At 37.5% G+C, this 18,612-nt stretch overlaps 4 protein-coding genes across 5 annotated transcripts; 1 reads left to right on the top strand and 3 right to left on the bottom strand.

Moving 5' to 3' along the window:
* On the bottom strand, nt 91–3,687 carry LOC18772519 (protein DEHYDRATION-INDUCED 19 homolog 3). Of its 2 annotated transcripts, none has more exons than XM_007205808.2 (5): nt 3,060–3,687; nt 2,330–2,472; nt 1,729–1,806; nt 965–1,221; nt 91–481 (listed from the first exon to the last, which is right to left on the bottom strand). In XM_007205808.2, the coding sequence occupies exons 1-5, from the start codon at nt 3,133–3,135 to the stop codon at nt 352–354; spliced, it is 684 nt and encodes a 227-aa protein (XP_007205870.2). In that variant the 5' UTR covers nt 3,136–3,687; the 3' UTR covers nt 91–351. The 2 variants fall into 2 exon arrangements, with proteins under 2 accessions (XP_007205870.2, XP_020422909.1); XM_020567320.1 differs by having other exon boundaries at nt 91–460.
* LOC18773212 (syntaxin-41) lies at nt 6,449–9,827 on the top strand. The gene is made up of 8 exons (XM_007205493.2): nt 6,449–6,993; nt 7,718–7,994; nt 8,147–8,236; nt 8,505–8,582; nt 8,759–8,836; nt 8,933–8,998; nt 9,075–9,155; nt 9,273–9,827. The coding sequence occupies exons 1-8, from the start codon at nt 6,797–6,799 to the stop codon at nt 9,378–9,380; spliced, it is 975 nt and encodes a 324-aa protein (XP_007205555.1). The 5' UTR covers nt 6,449–6,796; the 3' UTR covers nt 9,381–9,827.
* On the bottom strand, nt 10,317–13,922 carry LOC18773133 (exonuclease DPD1, chloroplastic/mitochondrial). The gene is made up of 4 exons (XM_007206234.2): nt 13,661–13,922; nt 11,996–12,646; nt 11,131–11,336; nt 10,317–11,045 (listed from the first exon to the last, which is right to left on the bottom strand). The coding sequence occupies exons 2-4, from the start codon at nt 12,583–12,585 to the stop codon at nt 10,825–10,827; spliced, it is 1,017 nt and encodes a 338-aa protein (XP_007206296.1). The 5' UTR covers nt 12,586–12,646; nt 13,661–13,922; the 3' UTR covers nt 10,317–10,824.
* LOC18772033 (GATA transcription factor 17) lies at nt 14,937–16,918 on the bottom strand. The gene is made up of 3 exons (XM_007206155.2): nt 16,510–16,918; nt 16,298–16,396; nt 14,937–15,678 (listed from the first exon to the last, which is right to left on the bottom strand). The coding sequence occupies exons 1-3, from the start codon at nt 16,561–16,563 to the stop codon at nt 15,280–15,282; spliced, it is 552 nt and encodes a 183-aa protein (XP_007206217.2). The 5' UTR covers nt 16,564–16,918; the 3' UTR covers nt 14,937–15,279.

Here is an 18,612-nt window from a genome sequence, read left to right as displayed (position 1 = left end):
AAAAAAGGAGGAGAAAAAGAGTGGGTTGATGGAGAAGCTTGAATTAAATTGCTTGGACAAAGTGCAGAAAGGAACTTGAGGGGCGAAGCATGAATGAAAATATATTCTTTTTTTTTTTTTTTTTTCTTTAAACTAAATAACGACCTGAAAATAACAGATGATACGAAAGTTTGTTCAGGCCTATAAACTAAAGTGCACATGCCACATAATTACACTCGATCCTACAACTTATTCATTCCATACACTCTTTGTGTTCAGTACATTTGCATACTCGCTACAAACCAACCACGGAATGCAGGGGCTCTCTCTTGATTGTGAAAACTTCACTCCTGCAGCAGCCTAATGGGAACTTCATAAACCATCATCAAGAATGGTGGACAACAACATCCCCTGAACAAACGCACATCTTTTTGTCTTCTCTTCCTTATCTTTGATCGACAAAGGAGGTGACGGCACATTTCTGTGACCAAACGTGTTAGGCCTAGGATATTCAAGCATACCGAGGGGAAAAAGTTAAATAAAAACAATTAAGCCCAGGTTGCATATGCAATAGAATGAAGGAATTGATGCTCTTCGTAGAAATTTGACACTATATTGCATTTGCAATTGTGTGAGGTTTTATGATTTTTTCAGGCATGTAAATTAAGCATGATATAGTTTTCTGAAAAGAAAAATGCATAGTTTAGCATAAAGCCACAAACATATGAACAGAACCAGAGTTTGTGTACATTATCATTACCCCTTCCAAGAATGCATTATTTTTTCTTTTTTTCTTTTTCTGTGCATGCCTACATAGTGCACAACCCTTCTCTAAACATCGTATACATAAAAGGAGTATTAGCTAGAAATCATAATTGTTTAGGGCATCCAGCTTGAGCATGAGGTTAGAAAGCCATAATTAGAGCAAGCTGGGGAGATAGGTTTTAGATGTCCATCAAAAGCAGTTGAGAATTTAATAACGTACCGTTCTGACAATCTCTCATCTATGCTTTTCTTGGCTGAGCTCGTTTCAATTGAGAAGTGAGGCTGAACACTGACGAAATCATCCGCCATAGGCAAAATAAATGATGACAACAATGGATCAGGCGCTGCATTGGATGAGGAAAGTATACAGGAAGATCCCCCGAAAAGAGATTGCAAATTGCCTTCCCGCAGCTCTTTCCTCAACAAAGATAGAGTTGAATGAGCTCCACCATTTCGGGTCTTCCTCTTGCGCTGCATGTAATTACTAGTTAAGGAATTCAAGCATTGGGTGAAGTCTTCAATCTGATCAATCTTATATACAAAACATAATAAATCTCAGAACTATGATGAAAACCAAGAAGAAAACTGCCTAATATGACTTTAAGTCAGAAATGTTCAAAGAAGAGAAAACAAAGTGAAATTTGAACAGTCATCGTCAAGGCTACTTAACTGACCGTAATATGGGACTTACATGTTTGAGGTCTCCAACTAGATTTTGTGGAAGGTGCTCACAAACAGGGAGAGATAAACATGGAACACTAAGAACATAATTAAGAATTATGGGGATAATGGAGTTTGCTCTCGTGCAAGAAATGATAATTTACTATAACAATTAAGGACTCAAACCATGTCATTTAGCATATTTTTCAGACTCCATAAAAAGGCTATTTTGAAAGGGATGGCATACTCAAAAATTTGCATTGAATGACAAAGTTGATTATGACAGAATAAGATAACACATAGCAACAAAAAAGAAAAGGATATTTTGAACATGCTTCCATGTTGTAGCGTAATGTGCGCAACCATATCAACTCCCACCCTCATTGCACACACTGGGCACACCTGCAGATAAACAGTGGCACCATGAGTAAAATTAAGCTCAAACAAGACCCATCCTCATTGAAATAAGATAAGATGTAACATCTAACAAATAATATATCTTAGCAAGGTCACATAACTTGACGAAGCTAGCTACATAATTCCCATCAGATCACTACCTTATATTTCAAAAAGAGAGAACTGAAACCATACAAAAATTTTAAGGCTAAAATGCTAACTGTTTAAGAATCTGGGATCAACAAGATGTACTCCTTGATATTAAGAACCTAACTGGTTTTCAAATCAAGGATTTTGTGAAATAGAGTTAAGCAAAGGTTGTATTGACTTTTTTCTCTACTAAAATGATGCTTGGAGATGATACACTTCTTTACAAAACAAAGCATTTTCTAGACCTCTAAGAAAAGATAAACTTAAGCATCGAGGCTTTACGATTTCAATCGATATGCATCAAACAATTAGAATTTATTCGCTTTAAGGTTGAAGTTAGAGAAATTAGCTATTGATGGATACGGAAAAGGATTCATACCCCATTCTTGGCCTCCACTGGGTGTTCTTCATCAATGTGGCAGCACAATCCTACAATATCAAAATACTCGGAGCAGAACGGGCATGGAAATTCCTCCCTTATATCATCATCCCCATCAAATTCTTCAAACCCCATGAACATATCTGCAGTTACATAATGCCATGTTTCAATAAGTGCAAATCCATAAACATTGCAAGGCTGATTGACTGGGTTTCAGCATCGAAAAACCCAATTCATATGTCAACAAAAAAAAAGCTCATCAAAGAAATAACACCACAATTATGATACTTCATTCCTTTAAAAAAAACATTTGACACAGTAAAACACTGAAGAACAACAGGATTTGAAGCCAAGTAGTTGGATTGAGCTCAGGTTATCATCTCTATTTTATTTTCGTGGGTCAAAAAAAACTGATAAATGGAAATATTCAAGCTTTTTATTCTTATCAAAGAAAAAGAATCAAGCTTCTCATTTCTCTCCTTTACCTTCATATAAATTCTACATATTAATGCAAAAAATATGTAGAATGAAAATATACAAACAAACAGCAGCATTAGCCTAGGCGAGCTCCCTTATATCCTAAACTTTAAGCAACACAAAGAAAAATATATAAATTCAGATTAAAAAAAGCTTTTTTACATAACATTTCATTACCCACCAAACAAGGCATTAAACCAAAAGCAACAAGAAAGAAAAGAAAATAGAAATGGAAACAAATGAATGAGCTTACCAGATCGAGATTGAAGAGCGTTTTGATAACGCCTAGAGGCAGTGGAAAGACGAGCGCTCCAGGAATCACCGTCCATAGCTACCCTTTATGAAATTTAAGGAAAAGGAAGAGACTTTGGGATGCGATCCACCTTGGCTCTGATCTCTCAGATTTAGAACCCTAGAAATGAACAATTGGGAATGAGACAGAAACAGAGACAGAGGCAGATAGAGATTGATATGGAAGAAAGGAAACGCTTTTGGGGTTGAGCTTGAGGAATTGAGGCTGATGATGATTGACGAAGGTGGTGGCGGTGATTCTGGCGAAAGACGAAGATGAAGAGGAAGAGGAAGGAGCTATTTAATCTCTACCAGTTTATTTATCTATCTATATCTATCTATTATGGAATATGTATACGCTGTATATTTCGGTAATTTTAGTTTTTTATTTGTTGGAGGAAAATTTGGAATTTATTGGAGGCAGAAGAATTTTGCGGTGAATATGACAAATGGCCAATAAAATAAGAAAACAGTGACAGAGAGAGATGGAGAGAGAAAGAGATTGATAGAGAAGGGCTCTCTCGGTCCTCTCTCAGTGGCTAGCACACACCGTTTTACAGCTGAACCTTCTCCTGCTTGCTTACCGCTCTTCTGTGAGTTTTCAATACCTCCATTTTCACTTCGGTAATTTTCATGACGTGCCACGTGGCCTCATACCAGAATATAATAAACCAAAAGGATTAACTACAAGTTTGCCCTCTGAAACTTTGGGGTTTTTCTTCCTTGGCCCTTTAGGGTGTGTTTGGTACCCGTCACTATATTAGATTGGATTAAATAGCATTTGAAAACCCATATTTAGTAAGAAGAGGACTAACTTAAATGAAATTAAATAGTCTAACAGTAAAAAATTTGCCTCACCCACTCGTTCAATATAACGAGCTTGAAACATGGCTCGCAAAATAGCTAGCTTGCTAAACAGAGCAAGCGAGTTCGACGATAACCAACTTATTCTTCTTCTTCACCTAGAATTGTCACCACCATATCCCCAAACCACCAGAATCACTACAGACAGTCATCAAATCTAGTCACTCAAACCACCCATTAGGGGTGGGCACTCAAACCGGCGAACCGAAAATTCGAACCGAACCGTACCGAACCAAACTGAAAAAAAATCGAGTTGACCAAAAAGTCAAAAACCTAACCGGACCGGTTTGGACAGATTCCGGATCCGGTTCCATGTCTTCAAAAACCGAACCAGACCGAAACGAACCGGTGAAACTAAAAAAATATATAATTTCAATATATATTTATATTTAATGCTATATTTTTAATTTCACTAAAAAAAAACATAATATTTATCCAAGTTCAATGTCAAAATATCTCTCTTTTCTCACTTTAATATTTATTTTTTATATGAAATTGAATAATTTGTTAATTTTCAAGTAAAAAAAATAATATTTCAGTTGAGAATTGTATTAAAAAGTAATTTAAAAAAATAATTTTTATAATCCGGTTCAAAACCGAATCGGAATCGAAACCGGACCGAAATCGGTTCAAACCGAACCGGACAGTTTTTGAAATTTTTTTTATTAAAACCGAACCGAACCAAACAGGATGAATAGTATTGGATCGGTTCTAATTTGAGGCAAAAACCGGTCCAAACCGAACCGTGCCCACCCCTACCACCCACCACCAATTCAAACCCAGCCACTTGAATCAACCACCACCAATTCAAACCCACCCACTCGAATCAACCACCACCAATTCAAACCCACCCACTCGAATCAACCACCACCAATTCAAATCTAGTGGAACCAAATCCAAATTCGACCCAAATTCAACCACCACTGTCAAACCCAATTGAACCCTCTGAAAAATCATCAACCATCGACCATGGCTCAATGAAATCAGATGGGGATTTGTGACTTCAAAGGAGATGAAAATTTGTGACTTCAAAGAGTAATAAGAGAGAGAAAATGATGAGGAGGCAGAGAAAGGTTGGGAGGGGGAGATAGGAAAGGAGAGAGAAGGAGAAGGATATCATTGTATGAATATTGGAGAAAAAAGAAGAGAACCAGAGAGTGAGATCGGGAGGAAGAGAGAAAAAAGAAAGGGGTCTCAAGAGACTTGAGCTTTGAATCTGCTTCCCCGTGAACTAATTCCTTCAAGAAAGCGCATGAGATTGTCAGCATATTTTTTCATGCTCTTTTCAACAGTAGCAATTACATCTTGGTGGGGAGAATCTTCCGGCTGGCTATAGGCAGCAGAAGAGAACATTGATTGTCTCAACATCCTACTTTTATGAAAATTCTGCTGCTTGCTGGGATTATTTCCCATCACTGGGTCACTGTGGTTGCCATTGGAGGAGAAGAAGAAAAAGAAAAAGGGGAAAAGGGAAGAAAAAAGAAGAAAGACATGAGATAAAGATAGTTTTAGTTTTTAAAAATATTTTAATTTTTTTATTTAATAAATTATGCATTTTTCGTCGGTTTTTTTTTTTTTGGTTGTTGTAGCATTTACTTAGTTTTAAGTCAAAATCCATAATGAATTTTAAATATTTAAATAATTGTTTTAATCCGATACAGCACCAAACATAGGTCTTCATTATTTTTACAATCCAACTTCTTAGTCCGACGCAGCACCAAACGTAGGTCAGTATTTAATCCAACTTAAGCTAATCCGAGCAAATTCAAGACAGTCTCAGGATTTAGTCCAATCCATAATAATCCAGTGTACCAAACGACCCCTTAATTCACACTAGACTCTTTGGCACATGCGATTGGTTTTCTTTTTTCTTTTTAATTTTATTTTTAGAATTAAGAAAAGATAATATAGGTAGCTATGTTTCATAAAAATATGACTTATTATTTGATTTTTTTTAATATGAAAAAAATATGAATTTACCATATTATCGTCATTTAATTAATAATTTCAATTCTTAATGTTTGAATTAACTAAGTGCATTCTTTGGTATTTTGAATGTTTTACTATTCTTTACCTTTTGTTTTACATATATATATGCTTTTGCTGAATGTCCTTCTAGAAATGTTCATGTGTCAAGCAAGGGACCACTTTTGTCAAGACTTTCACTATTGGTCTTTCCTTTCATGTTCAAAAGCTTAAGATCAACACAAACTTGAATTAAGTTAATTAGTTAAAGCAGTGAGTTCGTACTTCTCACATTAAAGTTTAAATCATGTAAATTAGAGTAATTTAAACTATCTCTTGTATTTATTAAAAATAAATAAATAAAAAATAAAAAACCAGAAGGATCAACTTGGGATGAAAAAGAAGTTCAAGAACCGAACTGTAAAAGTTTAGGAGAGAAATTTGTAATTAAACCCTAACAAAAAGTGGGGGAAAAAATATATATATATTTAACTACTCAGGCCCAAGACCAGGCCCAAGGCCCAAAACCCAAGCTCGAAGGCGAAGAAGACCCGCGGTCGTAATTGTACACCGGAAACTGACGAAACCTTAAAAACAAAGTTAAACAACGGCCTGAGCCTACCACCTCTCTAAAGTGTCTCACCAAGACCAATATATAAAGCCATTTCCAAATTCGCCGGGGCATGTGAGTCGCCGTCCCGGATCTCCGATCACGTGACCTCCTCCCAACCCGAGAGAGGACTCGTTAATTTTTCTCTCTTCTTTGTTCACCTCATTTTCATGAGAAGGCGCGAACCCGACTTCTTTGTTTGTCCGTTGTTGGATCCGTAGATTTTGTGCGTCCGAGTCCGAATCTGAATCAAAACTCCCATGGCGACGAGGAACCGGACCTTGCTTTATAGGAAGTACAGGGATGCGTTGAAGACCGTCCGCGCTCCGACGAGCTCGTCCGCTTCGACGTCCACCAGCTCCGGCGGTGGTCCGGTCATTGAATTGGTCAGCACTTCGCTTCTGCATCCGAATCGGTCTTATGCTCCGCTCAGTACTGAGGATCCCAGTAATTCAAGGTCTCTATTTCTCTCTCTATCTCTCTGTATGTAAATTGAATTGAATTTCTTTATGTTTAATTTGAGATTTAATTAAAGTAAAGTTTGGGAAATCTGATTGGGAAGGTAAGTGTGTTTTACTTGGCTGGTTAGATGTTGAGTTTGGTTTACGGGAAGAAGATAAATAAAAAATAGTAAAGAAATGAAACCTTCAGATTGTGGAGAAAGCAAAAGCCTTGAACTGAACTGTGGTAATGCATGTTAGGTGACACTGAATTCTGACACATAGATAGGAAATTGAACGCCGGATTATTAGATCAGAGCCATTAAGGCAATCGATGTTGGATGGATGATCAATAGCTACTAGCTACAAATGCACAATTCAAAACTGGCTCGTAAGGATAGACTTATGATTGCTGAAGTTGAGGTCCACGAAGATATGGTGTAACCGTATATGGTTCCCAGAATGTGGGATTTTCATATTTGACTTACGTGAGTTCTCGAAATGTTTTGGTCCTCCTTTGATCCTTCTAATCTGTAAGGTCTATGGAAAGCCTTGTAGATTAGTTTTATTAAAGTGTGAGATGTTAGGTGTTGCAAGAAATGGGGAATGAATTTTGTTTCATGAAGAACATTATCAAGTCTTCTTCTTACTAGTATGCACAGGAAAAAGCAATAAATAGCTGCAAGTATGGATGTTTCTTTTTTTCTGAAGTATGACTGTCATGTGTTTTTATTGCTGCAGTAAGGGTGCACTTACTGTTGGTCTACCACCGGCATGGGTGGATCTATCTGAAGAAATAGCAGTAAATGTGCAGCGTGCAAGGGTAAAAATGGCTGAGCTGAACAAGGCTCATGCAAAGGCTTTAATGCCTTCATTTGGAGACGGTAAAGAAGATCAACGCTTGATTGAGGGTCTTACGCAAGAGATAACTAGTCTGATCAGGAAATCTGAGAAGAGACTACAGAGACTCTCTGCAGCTGGGCCTTCTGAAGATTCAAATGTTAGAAAAAATGTGCAGGTATGACTTAAAAGCCATTAGATATTTTTGGCAGTGTAGTGAGTCATAAGGTTTTCCTAACTTGGGTTTGTTCCAGAGTTTTACACTCAGCTTTATATATAAAACAACTGATCCCAAAGAACAGTGCTAATGTCTGCATGATTCTTTTGCAGCGATCTCTTGCCACTGACCTTCAGAACCTCTCAATGGAACTTCGCAAGAAACAGTCAACTTATTTGAAGCGTCTCAGGCAGCAAGCAGAGGTCTGAAAGAATTTTTACCTTTTAACGATTCAAGACAATGGATAGTTATGCTTCATAGCTTTGTTTTAATATTCTGTGGTTACTCTGGCTTTGATAATCTAGTTCATACATAATATTGCCATTTTCTTTTTGGAACTTGGAATTGTATTTTCATACATTCATTTTGTATACTGAGGAAAAGTGTGTGACATGCCTTGGCATTGAACACTAAGTTAACTTTTTTAGTTATATTATTTCAAACATTCCTTTTTTGTTTTGGGTGATGTAGGGTCAGGATGGGGATGATTTAGAGATGAACCTAAATGAAAATAGATCCAGAATGGATGGTGACGATTTGGATGACATGGTACGCTTTCTCTCCTGTTCATTATCATTTTTTCAAGATCTTGTCAATCATGACAAGTATGAGGACACCCAATTCCCTAGACCATGTATCTGTAGTGTTGTTCAATAGATCAAATGTTGAACACATTTTTTACCTTAGGTGAAAGTAATATGATAATAATACACATATCCTGACAGATGTTTAATGAGCGTCAGATGGCCAAGCTAAAGAAAAGCGAAGCGTTCACAGCAGAAAGGGAAAGGGAGATCCAACAGGCAAGTGAAGATATTTACACATGATCTTTTACGCTGACCCAATCCTTCATCATACTTCTTTCAGGATTGACAAGTACTCTTTTCCCTTTCCAATAGGTTGTGGAATCTGTGAATGAACTTGCTCAGATTATGAAGGATTTGTCAGTACTAGTGATAGACCAGGTTAGTACTCATGTCATTTCAGTACTTGAATTTTCTCAGAATATCAGTCACTATCTAAACATCTTTCTTCAAACAGGGAACTATTGTTGATAGGATAGACTACAACATTCAGAATGTAGCAAGTACAGTTGAGGATGGCCTCAAGCAATTGCAAAAGGTCCCTTTATCTTCCTCTTCTTACATCGATCATTGTACTTCATCTATAAGTTGTTTTTAGCTTCTGTCTCTGTGCTTGTTCTGATGGCATATTATGTTTAATGAATTGAGCTTACAGGCTGAGAAAACACAGAAACAAGGGGGAATGGTGATGTGTGCTACAGTACTTGTTATCATGTGCTTTATCATGCTGGTCCTCCTAATCCTCAAGGAGATATTCTTGTGATCTGAGAGCGAGAGGACAGTTGTTTCCAGATTTTGGTTACATTCTAATTGTCATAACCTTCCTTTCGGACTTCTACACGTGCAAAGATGCTCTCCCTAGCAGAAGATTAGAGGAGTTTTGGAGTGCCCTAGTTAGTTACATATACTACATTAAGTGACTATTTGTGAATTCCTCCATATTTTCTGGGTATTAGTAAAAAGAGGGAGTGGGAAGGGGTAATGGTTCATTGGGGAATGAATGCCGCGGAATTTGTATAGAGCGTAAAATACATGTTCTTCCTTGGGGAAGGGTGTTTTTGCAAAGGGATCTATATTGATTCTTTCAATTTTCATTTGCCGGGATTTTGTGTTTTCATTCCCCACAACTCATATGTGTAAGATGAGGCTTTTCTCTATTTCATTGTTAGTTTGATCATTCAATAAAATAAATTACATCAATTTTATCCAACCTCCTGGATGTATGGCAATGACACATACGGGCATGTTACTATATGGCACACCTGAATAATACAATGTGATTGCAATCAGAAGCCTGCTTGCTAACCAAGTTGCAGGACTTCCAAATTTGAGCCCAACCTACAATCTAATGAATTGTGCTTAATCTACACCTTACAGAGATGAGTGAGTGAAATCGTTGATTTAACGGATATAAACTGCGTTCACATTGAATGCAAATTCATATTCTTTGAAAAATCCTACTTGATATTTGTTTGTGGTGATGAGCTTATAACCGAGGTGTGCCAATCCAACATCCTTGCAAAAATGATAACTGAAAATGAACAAAAACAAAAACAAAAGGTAGATTTTGTAGAACACTTGTTTAAGATATTTGTGGAGAAATGTGTTTAGTTCGACTTAAACCTCAGTGAATCAAACTTCACATTTCGAGTTTCCGAGGTAAAGGAAACGAGCATCCTTCCATTTATACGTAGGAGTACGAGAAAACATTAATCTAGGAATGGAAACTTTCCTTTCCCATTATGCTGCTTTTCACTCTGTTAGCTCAACATATTAACAACTTTTCTGTCCTCAAGGATGCTCAAAGCCGATAATAAAACTGCAGAAAAAACTCTTGAGACCCACATACCCCTTTCTAAATTTCGGAGCCCCTAAACTATTACTACCTGATCATTGCTGTTCAGAACTTCAAAAGACTGTCTTAAGAGTTCAATCTTCTCAAAATCCCAAGCAAAACATGCATGCATCAGATATTCTTTGTGATTGAATAAATATTGGCCGTATGTTTATCTAAAAAGCAATGTATTACAGTTACAATGATCAGATTTTTTTCTTTTCCAACCCCACCCTACCTAACAGGTGCCGTTACTGCCTTCAGAGGAATCTACAACTCGGACCTCAAGCTCTGCAAGAGGCATCTCATGCCACTGGATCATTTGATTAATGGTTACAATAATACATTTCAGTGCTGCTGAGAAGAAGCATGTCTATCTGGAACTCTTCTTCTTTGGAGTGCCAATTTCTGAGGCTGTGAAAGCATCTTCAACAAGGCTAGCAAGCGGGAGTTTCAGCATATAAGTCAACCTTTGAAAAACTGCTGCCAGCACCTTCACGTCTGACATGGCTCTGTGAGCCGAACCATCCAATGGAATCCCAAGGTGCTCACGAAGGGCTTGCAATGATATGCTTCTTGAAGAAGGCTTTGATCCTGTTCACAAAGTAATTTTAAAGCCTTAGATATCTCATCAACCACATTTTTACAGGGTGGAGCATGCACACACACACAAACTGACCTTCAGACTTCATTGCTTCACGTCCCATAGGAAGGGTATCCTTAAATAGCCAATCTGAAGGAATATCTACACCACAACGCCGGAATGCATTACAAAGAAAGGGTACATCAAAAGTACGAGCATTGTGAGCAACAAACAACACACAGCCTCCTGGTTTTTGACGGCTTTTGACATACTTGAGTAAGATTGGTATTAGGTCCTCCATCCTACATGGTATTCACATCAGCAAAACCATAAGTAAAACTTTTGAAACTGTTCACAAGCATATATGTGTACATATCATATGCACAAACGTATGCTTCTCAAATTTATTAAGGAAAAATTCCACAAAAAAATTTGATGATGCTTTGTATATGACAAATAGTTCTATCTTAGCTTTTACTATATAGGAGGATGCTACAAACAAGGGCCTACATGGGTGGGTCCATAAGTGGGCCCAAGCCCATGAATGGCTGGGATTGAACCATCACCGCCATAGCACCTCTCTTTAAAGGAACTGCTACCTCCTGAGTCTAAATTAAAACAATAACTGACGTCTTTAGAGTAAAGAGTAAAGAGATGCAAGGGCTTATTCTTCAACCAAACCAAGGAAGCACTGTGCTTCCGTGCATGCATGGTCAAACCAAGAAACTTCAGCGATCTTTTCTTCTGATTGTAGTAGCAAATGCAAATTTCACATTATATTTAACTTTAGGAAAACCATTTTAACCCAGCAGAAAAGAACGGGAGTGTTTCCAATTAAAAAGATCACTGGCATGTAACATTTTTCTGCAAAGAATTAGGTTTCATATAAACAAATTGTGAGCTGATTTCTGTACTAGAAGAAAATAATCTAGCAAGTAAAAAAGCAGTCAGGGAAGATTACCTCGGAACATCAGGTCTGTTGACCATATTTGTTGTAATTCCATGAATGTGTGAATTTAGAACTCTGCGTTCAGGGTTTACCAATGTCTGGAAAGCACTGTTTTCACCCCCTTGAAGATCTTGAAGTGCAATCTCTATTATATGATCTCTCTCTCTGCTAAACCCAGTAGTCTCAGTATCAAAAGCAATAACTGTCACTAGGCTGGCTAAATCTTTATTCTGAGCAATCAATTGTCGAATGTCAACGTGTTGAATCTGTTGGTATTGACTTGTTTCAATTTTATTTAAATTTAGAGTAGCACTTGTTGAAACCGTTACATCCAAAATTTCTTGCCTAAGTTTTCTGGGATCACTGCACTGGCCACTTTTGTTTCTTCCTTGTGTGTTTGTAGTTACAGATCTTCTAGTCCATTTCCTACTGTTTCCTCCATCAAGCACATAAATTTTGGAATCATATAGCTTAGAGCTAGAATTGTATCCACAAGTCCTACTCAAATTGTGGAAACGTTCACTCCAAAAATGAGCTAAGTTATAAATTCTGCATCTGGGAACTTGCGAAAAAGAAGAGAAGCACATTGAAACTGTTCTCATCTGAACTCAAAAATCATCAACAGCAGATAGATTCACACTATAGAAAGCAAATGGATTTGACCTGAAAATTAAGATGGAAAAAAGTCTACGATGAAAAATAATGACAATAACCAGTACCAATCAATCTACTACCTCAATAACAAGAGCAACAATTAAAATAATACAATTCAAGCAAGGACGACTGGATTAGTAATCCACATTATACCATGGATCTTAAGACTATTGATGAAGAACAAGTTTAAACTGAGATTAATTATCAGACCTTGCATATTTTCTCAAATCATAAAAAGCAGTAAAGTAGGGATATAAAAAAGACAAGGATACGCATGCTTTCATGGTGGTTCTAGGAATTTCATGTTATCAAACATTTCATGAAGTCCAACCTATGCCCCTCTAGCTAAATTCTCCACACACGGACACAGGTCTAACACCAGAATTCCATTTTATTTGGAACCTGGAAAACCAATTTCACTTTTACGAACTAATTTGAACTATTTGGCAAATATCACGTAAATTTGCGCCTCATCTAAAATATGATCTTATTATTCAAATTTTCATAACTTTTGAAGTGTATTATCATCAAATAGACGTTAAAGGAATATCCAAGAGCTGATTAATCTCCTATATGACAGTAAAGATACTCAAAACCCAATCAAAAGAAAACATTCACGGGTAACATTTCAAAATCAATCTATGACAGATTGAAAGTGAGCAAAGGGGGAAAGGAAGGTCCTTAAGCTCATACAGAACAATTAGGATTGTAAAATGCAATCTCGTTCACATAAAACCCAATCAAAACATTCATGGGTAACATTTCAAAATCAATTTGTGACAAAATGAAAGCGAGCAGAGTGGGAAAGGAAGGTCCTTTAAGCTCATACATAACAATTAGGATTGGAAGTAATCATATTTACAACAAAACGAAGGAATCCATGTTAGGGAATAATGGAAGCTCCTTGATTCCAATGTAAATTGCATACGAAATTTAGAAAACAATAAGTTTCACTGAAATTTGCAATCTTTCATAACAACTCTAAACCAAAGCAATGAGGTAGAGAGATAGAGAGAGACTTGCCTGGAAATTATTTGAATTGATTAGCAGAAACGTCAAAGATGAAGTATTTATAGGTAGAGATGGTTAGAAAGAAATGGAAATGAGTCGTGTGGAGTTCTATAAAAGAAGTTTTGAAGGGCAGAAGAAGCTCATAGTAACGTGGTAGAAATTGCGAGTACCAATGGCTCTACTTGTGGATCGCGTGTTCGATCCGATTTTGGCTCCAATGTCTTTTTCTTTGAGAGGGCTGTGAGCCTGCCTGCCTTCCTTCAAACTGCTCACTGCACCAAACTTTTTCCCCACAAATTTGTATTATATATTTTACAAAATTATCTAAAAATACGAACTTGGGTTTTTTTTTTAAATAAAAAAGGGTTGCGAGTGACTTTAACAGTTTAACTCCAGTAATGACTTTATTTGTTTAGATTTTTTAGAGGAACGAAGACAGAGATGGGTGGGGTGAATATTAATTTAAGGATTTTAAACTCAAATTATTAGACTTGAGTTGGTCATTTGAAAGTCAATTCAACACATTTGATTAAAGATGCAAATCCTTCTCCTGTCCAAATATACCATCCTTCAGGGTTCAAGTCAATAGTGGCATTTTAATACGCAAGGGAGCATCATGTGGTATTACTCTTGCTTGAGATTGTACAGCAAGCAATATGAACCTAATCTGGTACAAGTAACCTATGCCGATTGGCGTGAAGTTTGAAGAACCACAGTTATTTTCTCTCTTTCTTTGCTTGATTTTCTGCTCAGATTAAGGGCCAGTCTGTCGAAAAGCTGAGTAATTGAATTGACTTGAGCTAGAATGGGGCTCTGCAATCTTCGGACAGAGAAAAGGTACCTGCCCATATATCAACTCTCAGACTTAAATATTGGGTCCGTAGGGGCCTGCCTGGTTTGTTGGCTTCTATTTACAGGCAGCCCTAAAACCGTAGGTATTTGGAAAACCCTTTTGTTTTGCCCAACATGTCACCATTTTCAGTCTCTTATTGACATGGAGGCTAGAATGAGGGATTATTGTGAAGGATTATTGTGAGAGGTCGTTAATAGTTGTTTGATCTAGTACAGAGTTATTATTAAAATGTTGTGTTGAACCCTTCATTGTCTCCTGTCTTATCAGGGCTCTATTTCTCGCCCAAAATGTCACTATTTTCACAAAGTTAATTACAAATATTACAAGCACCTTCCTAATTATACAGGACTGATATAAATCAATATTTATAGGCAACTTTTTGAAGTAATTTAACGCAAATTGCAAAGAAAAACACATGGTCCAAAATCCCTCAAACATTGTATTTTGGTCAGACCAAACATAAAAGATACAAGATTACTCATACTTCCATTAATATGTACAATATAATTAAGATAGTACCAAAATACCGGAATGTCATTGCCTCAAAACCATCACCCTCAACATCTTTGACCTTCCCTTCATTTCATTCTCACTCCCCCAAACTATCACTAAAAAAGCAACAACAACAAAACAAGGAAGACCCCCAAATAGCATAAGCAAGGGTACAATCTTCCTAAGTTATAATTAGTAAAAGTAGCTACAAAGAGCATCATCACAAGTATATTGGTTTATTGGGGTTTTAAGTTACTAGTATATACTCCTTCACATGTTGTCCCCTTCATGCAAAAACAGAGTCACATGACATAGCCAGCAAACACACAGCTGCTTGTTCCACCTCTCCCCACTCCCTCCACTGGCTCTGTTTCTCCCCCTCCCCCTCCCCCTCCCCCTCTGCCTGCGAGTCTTGCAAAAACACCTCCTCACCAAAACCCACAAACCTCACCTCAGGAGGCTCATTCAAATTTATGCCACCACCACCACTACCAAAAGTGCTTTTGGCTGTTGTGGCAGAAGCATTATTGTATGTGGCAGAAGCAGCAATATTATATGTGGTTGTGATAGTACTGCTACTACCGCCACATATTTTCTCTTTCCTCCTCTTTGGCGCTTTGCTCATCAAGCTCACAGTAGGAATTCCTCTCTTCCTGTGTCTGATCCCACATGCATTGCACAGTGACTGAAAAACCAAAACAGCAAAAGAAATTGATCGATGAAACAACTTCGGCAAAGGCAGATAGAGAACAAAAATATATGAACAAAGAACAATACCGAAAGGAGAGAAACGCCATTTATTAAACAAATCAAAGCCGCAGATAAAGAAGACTATGAACAAATGTGTTTCGCCTTTTAGGAAAGGGAGACAAAAATAAAGAATTCCCAAAATCGACTGAAGGTTTGAGAAATAAAGGGTGCAATCATCAAATAAGCGCAGCACACAGGAAAACCAGAGCATCAGAAATCATACAGAGAAAGAACCGAGACATGGGGCCCAAAAGATCAAATCCAACACAAAGTAAGCCTCATTTTATAGGAAAATTAAACAGTAATGAAAGAGGGGGACCCAGTAAACAAAATCACAAACAGAATTCAAAAATCAATGCATTATAATGCAGATTGCTCAGCTTTGCGAATGCTAAATACAACAAAAATCACCTGGGTGTTGCTCATTCAGTTGAAAAGCACAAATGCAGGAAAAGATGATGGAGAAATTCCCAAAAATCAAAACAAAAGGCTGCATGAAAATTGTCTAGAAAACAAACAAGCATGTTAACAAATGGTGGGTGGTCTGGTCAGACCTTGGGCCCAGCTGGGCCACCTCTCCACAAGGGTGTCTCAGTGGTCATGCAGTCGGAGCAGCGCTTCTTGTTCCCATTCATAGCTTGAGGAAATGGTTCCTGTTTCCAAATTCAAGAAAGGCAACAGATTTTACTGAAAGTTCAAACAAAACCCAACAACTGGAAGGAAAAATAGAATGCTCTCAAATCACTATACTATCAAAAGCCACTACCTTTCTCCCCAAAACACTATCTAAAGCCACAAATCTTCTCCCCCAATTCATCATACCACCATAAACCAACCACAGTAGCTGAAAATTTCAAAAGCGAAAAGGAAGCGAGAGAGTGATATAGATTGGGTTAATTGGTTTTTCTCAGAGAAGCCAAATGAGATCATATATGTGAAAGCAGCAGAGAGAGTAAGGGACTGATCAAATTTGAAAAAATACTTTGATAAAAACCCAAAAACAGAGAGAGAAAATGCAATATACTATAACGAAGCAAAACCGACATGCAAAGCAGAGAGAAGAGGTGGGGGAAGAGAGAGAGAGAGAGCGACAGAGACAGAGAAGAGTGGTGCTCAGTCAGGTCAGGTAGTGTGGATATGAGCCATGAACCAAAAACCCTAGTGCTAGCCGCTAAGAGGCTAAGGGGTTTGTGTGAAATGACCAAAATGTCCATAAATTTTCACTTTTTTGCTGGAGTTGCATGCACCCGTCAAATTCCAGGGGCAGCCACGTGGCAATGTGGGTCTTAGTTTTATCAGTCGCGGGGACTAAGGAAAAAGTGATACTCGCTACAGGATTTGATGTGTGTGGATGTGAAGCCTGATGCTTGGGGAATAGTAGGAGGGGCATGCTTTGGTTTGTTTGTGGCTTCGAAAACCAAAAAGCTGTGTTTTCTTTTTTATTGCGAAAAGGAAAATGGTGGTTCTTAACATTCTTTTGGTATGTGCAGACTTTTGGGTCCCCAAAACATGAAAGTTTCTGAAAGTTTCTGTTGTTTTTGAACAAAACCAAAAAGAAAAAAACAGCAAATGCACTGTTTGGTTTGGTGCCTTCGTTGTTGGAGAATTGAGAAATAAAACAGAAAGGAAATTTTTAGAGTAGAAGGACGTGGAGAATCTTGAGCATGCAGCCAGCGAGTTCTTCTAGACAGTGGATGATGCCCTAAGCATGATGTAATCTTATCTGGTAATTAGAGATAATTGATGGCTTAATTATGCAGTGATTAACTGTTATGGTCAAAAAAACAAAGAAAGATAATTCAAGTCTCAAGAATGAGAATGTTGTGAAACATTTGGATTGGGGACAATTTCAAAGGCTCCTATTGTTTGATCGGCTAATAACAGGACGGAGAAAGAAAACAAAAAGAAAGCTCTTTTTTAAAGACAATTCCTTCCTTTTGTCTCGCATGAAAGGGAAGACATAAAGCCGCCAAAAACCCATCAACGAAAAGGGCCACTATCTCAACGCAACGCCAGAGTCACCCCCACCATTCATTGTCGTTAATTTGTGAAGCATGCAATTTCCAACCGAAGTCACCAAATAGGTTTCTTAAAGTCACAAAAAATTTAAAGTTTTAGGTTTCTTAAATTTGCTTCGACCAAAAGAAAAAAGGTTTATTAAATCTGCTTAAATTTTTATGTTTGTTCACTTGCATATATCTTCACGAGCAGAAAAATTTGTATAAACGAAGATAACGCTGTTTAGCTATCTCATGCCATTTATAAACTACCATGTGAAAAAATTATTACACGTGACATACTGTACGTAACAATGTTATCTTCATTTTATGTAAGTGTTTCTCCTTAAAGAGGTTTCAAAGTATTGAAGTCACAAAATTTTTCCATGAAAAGATGTGAGCCTTTCAAATCCAAGTCCTCTCTCTCTCTCTCTCTCTCTCTCTCTCTCTCTCTCTCTCTCTCTCTCTCTCTCCCTCCCTTCCCGTAGAAAGACTGTATCTTTCAACCTTCTAAGAATAAGACGACACAGCTAAGCTAAGCTAAGCTAAGCTAGCTACCCTCTCTTCTCTTGCCAATAGGCTTGTTTGTCACCATTCACACTGTCTGCATATTTCAACAACATAAGAAGAAGAAGAAGAATGGCCTAAAGCTGGCAAAGCTCTTTAGCATTTGTTTTGTGGGGCAATTTATTGCATAATCAATTTGTGCAAGCAAGCAATAGATTTTATGAATCTCATCTCATTATAAGATTCCATCTTCTTCCCACTTTCACACCTATAATGTAAGAGGGCCCACAACACAAACACGTGTCATCATCACACATCCACAAAGGATAAGGAGAGCCCATATCTTATAGTCTCCCACCCAATCC

This window comes from Prunus persica, chromosome G6 (genome assembly GCF_000346465.2).
Source record: "Prunus persica cultivar Lovell chromosome G6, Prunus_persica_NCBIv2, whole genome shotgun sequence".
NCBI classification, from domain to species: domain Eukaryota; kingdom Viridiplantae; phylum Streptophyta; class Magnoliopsida; order Rosales; family Rosaceae; genus Prunus; species Prunus persica.
The sequence above is the reverse complement of the archived record's forward strand: the minus strand, read 5'-3'. Positions and strand labels throughout refer to the sequence as shown.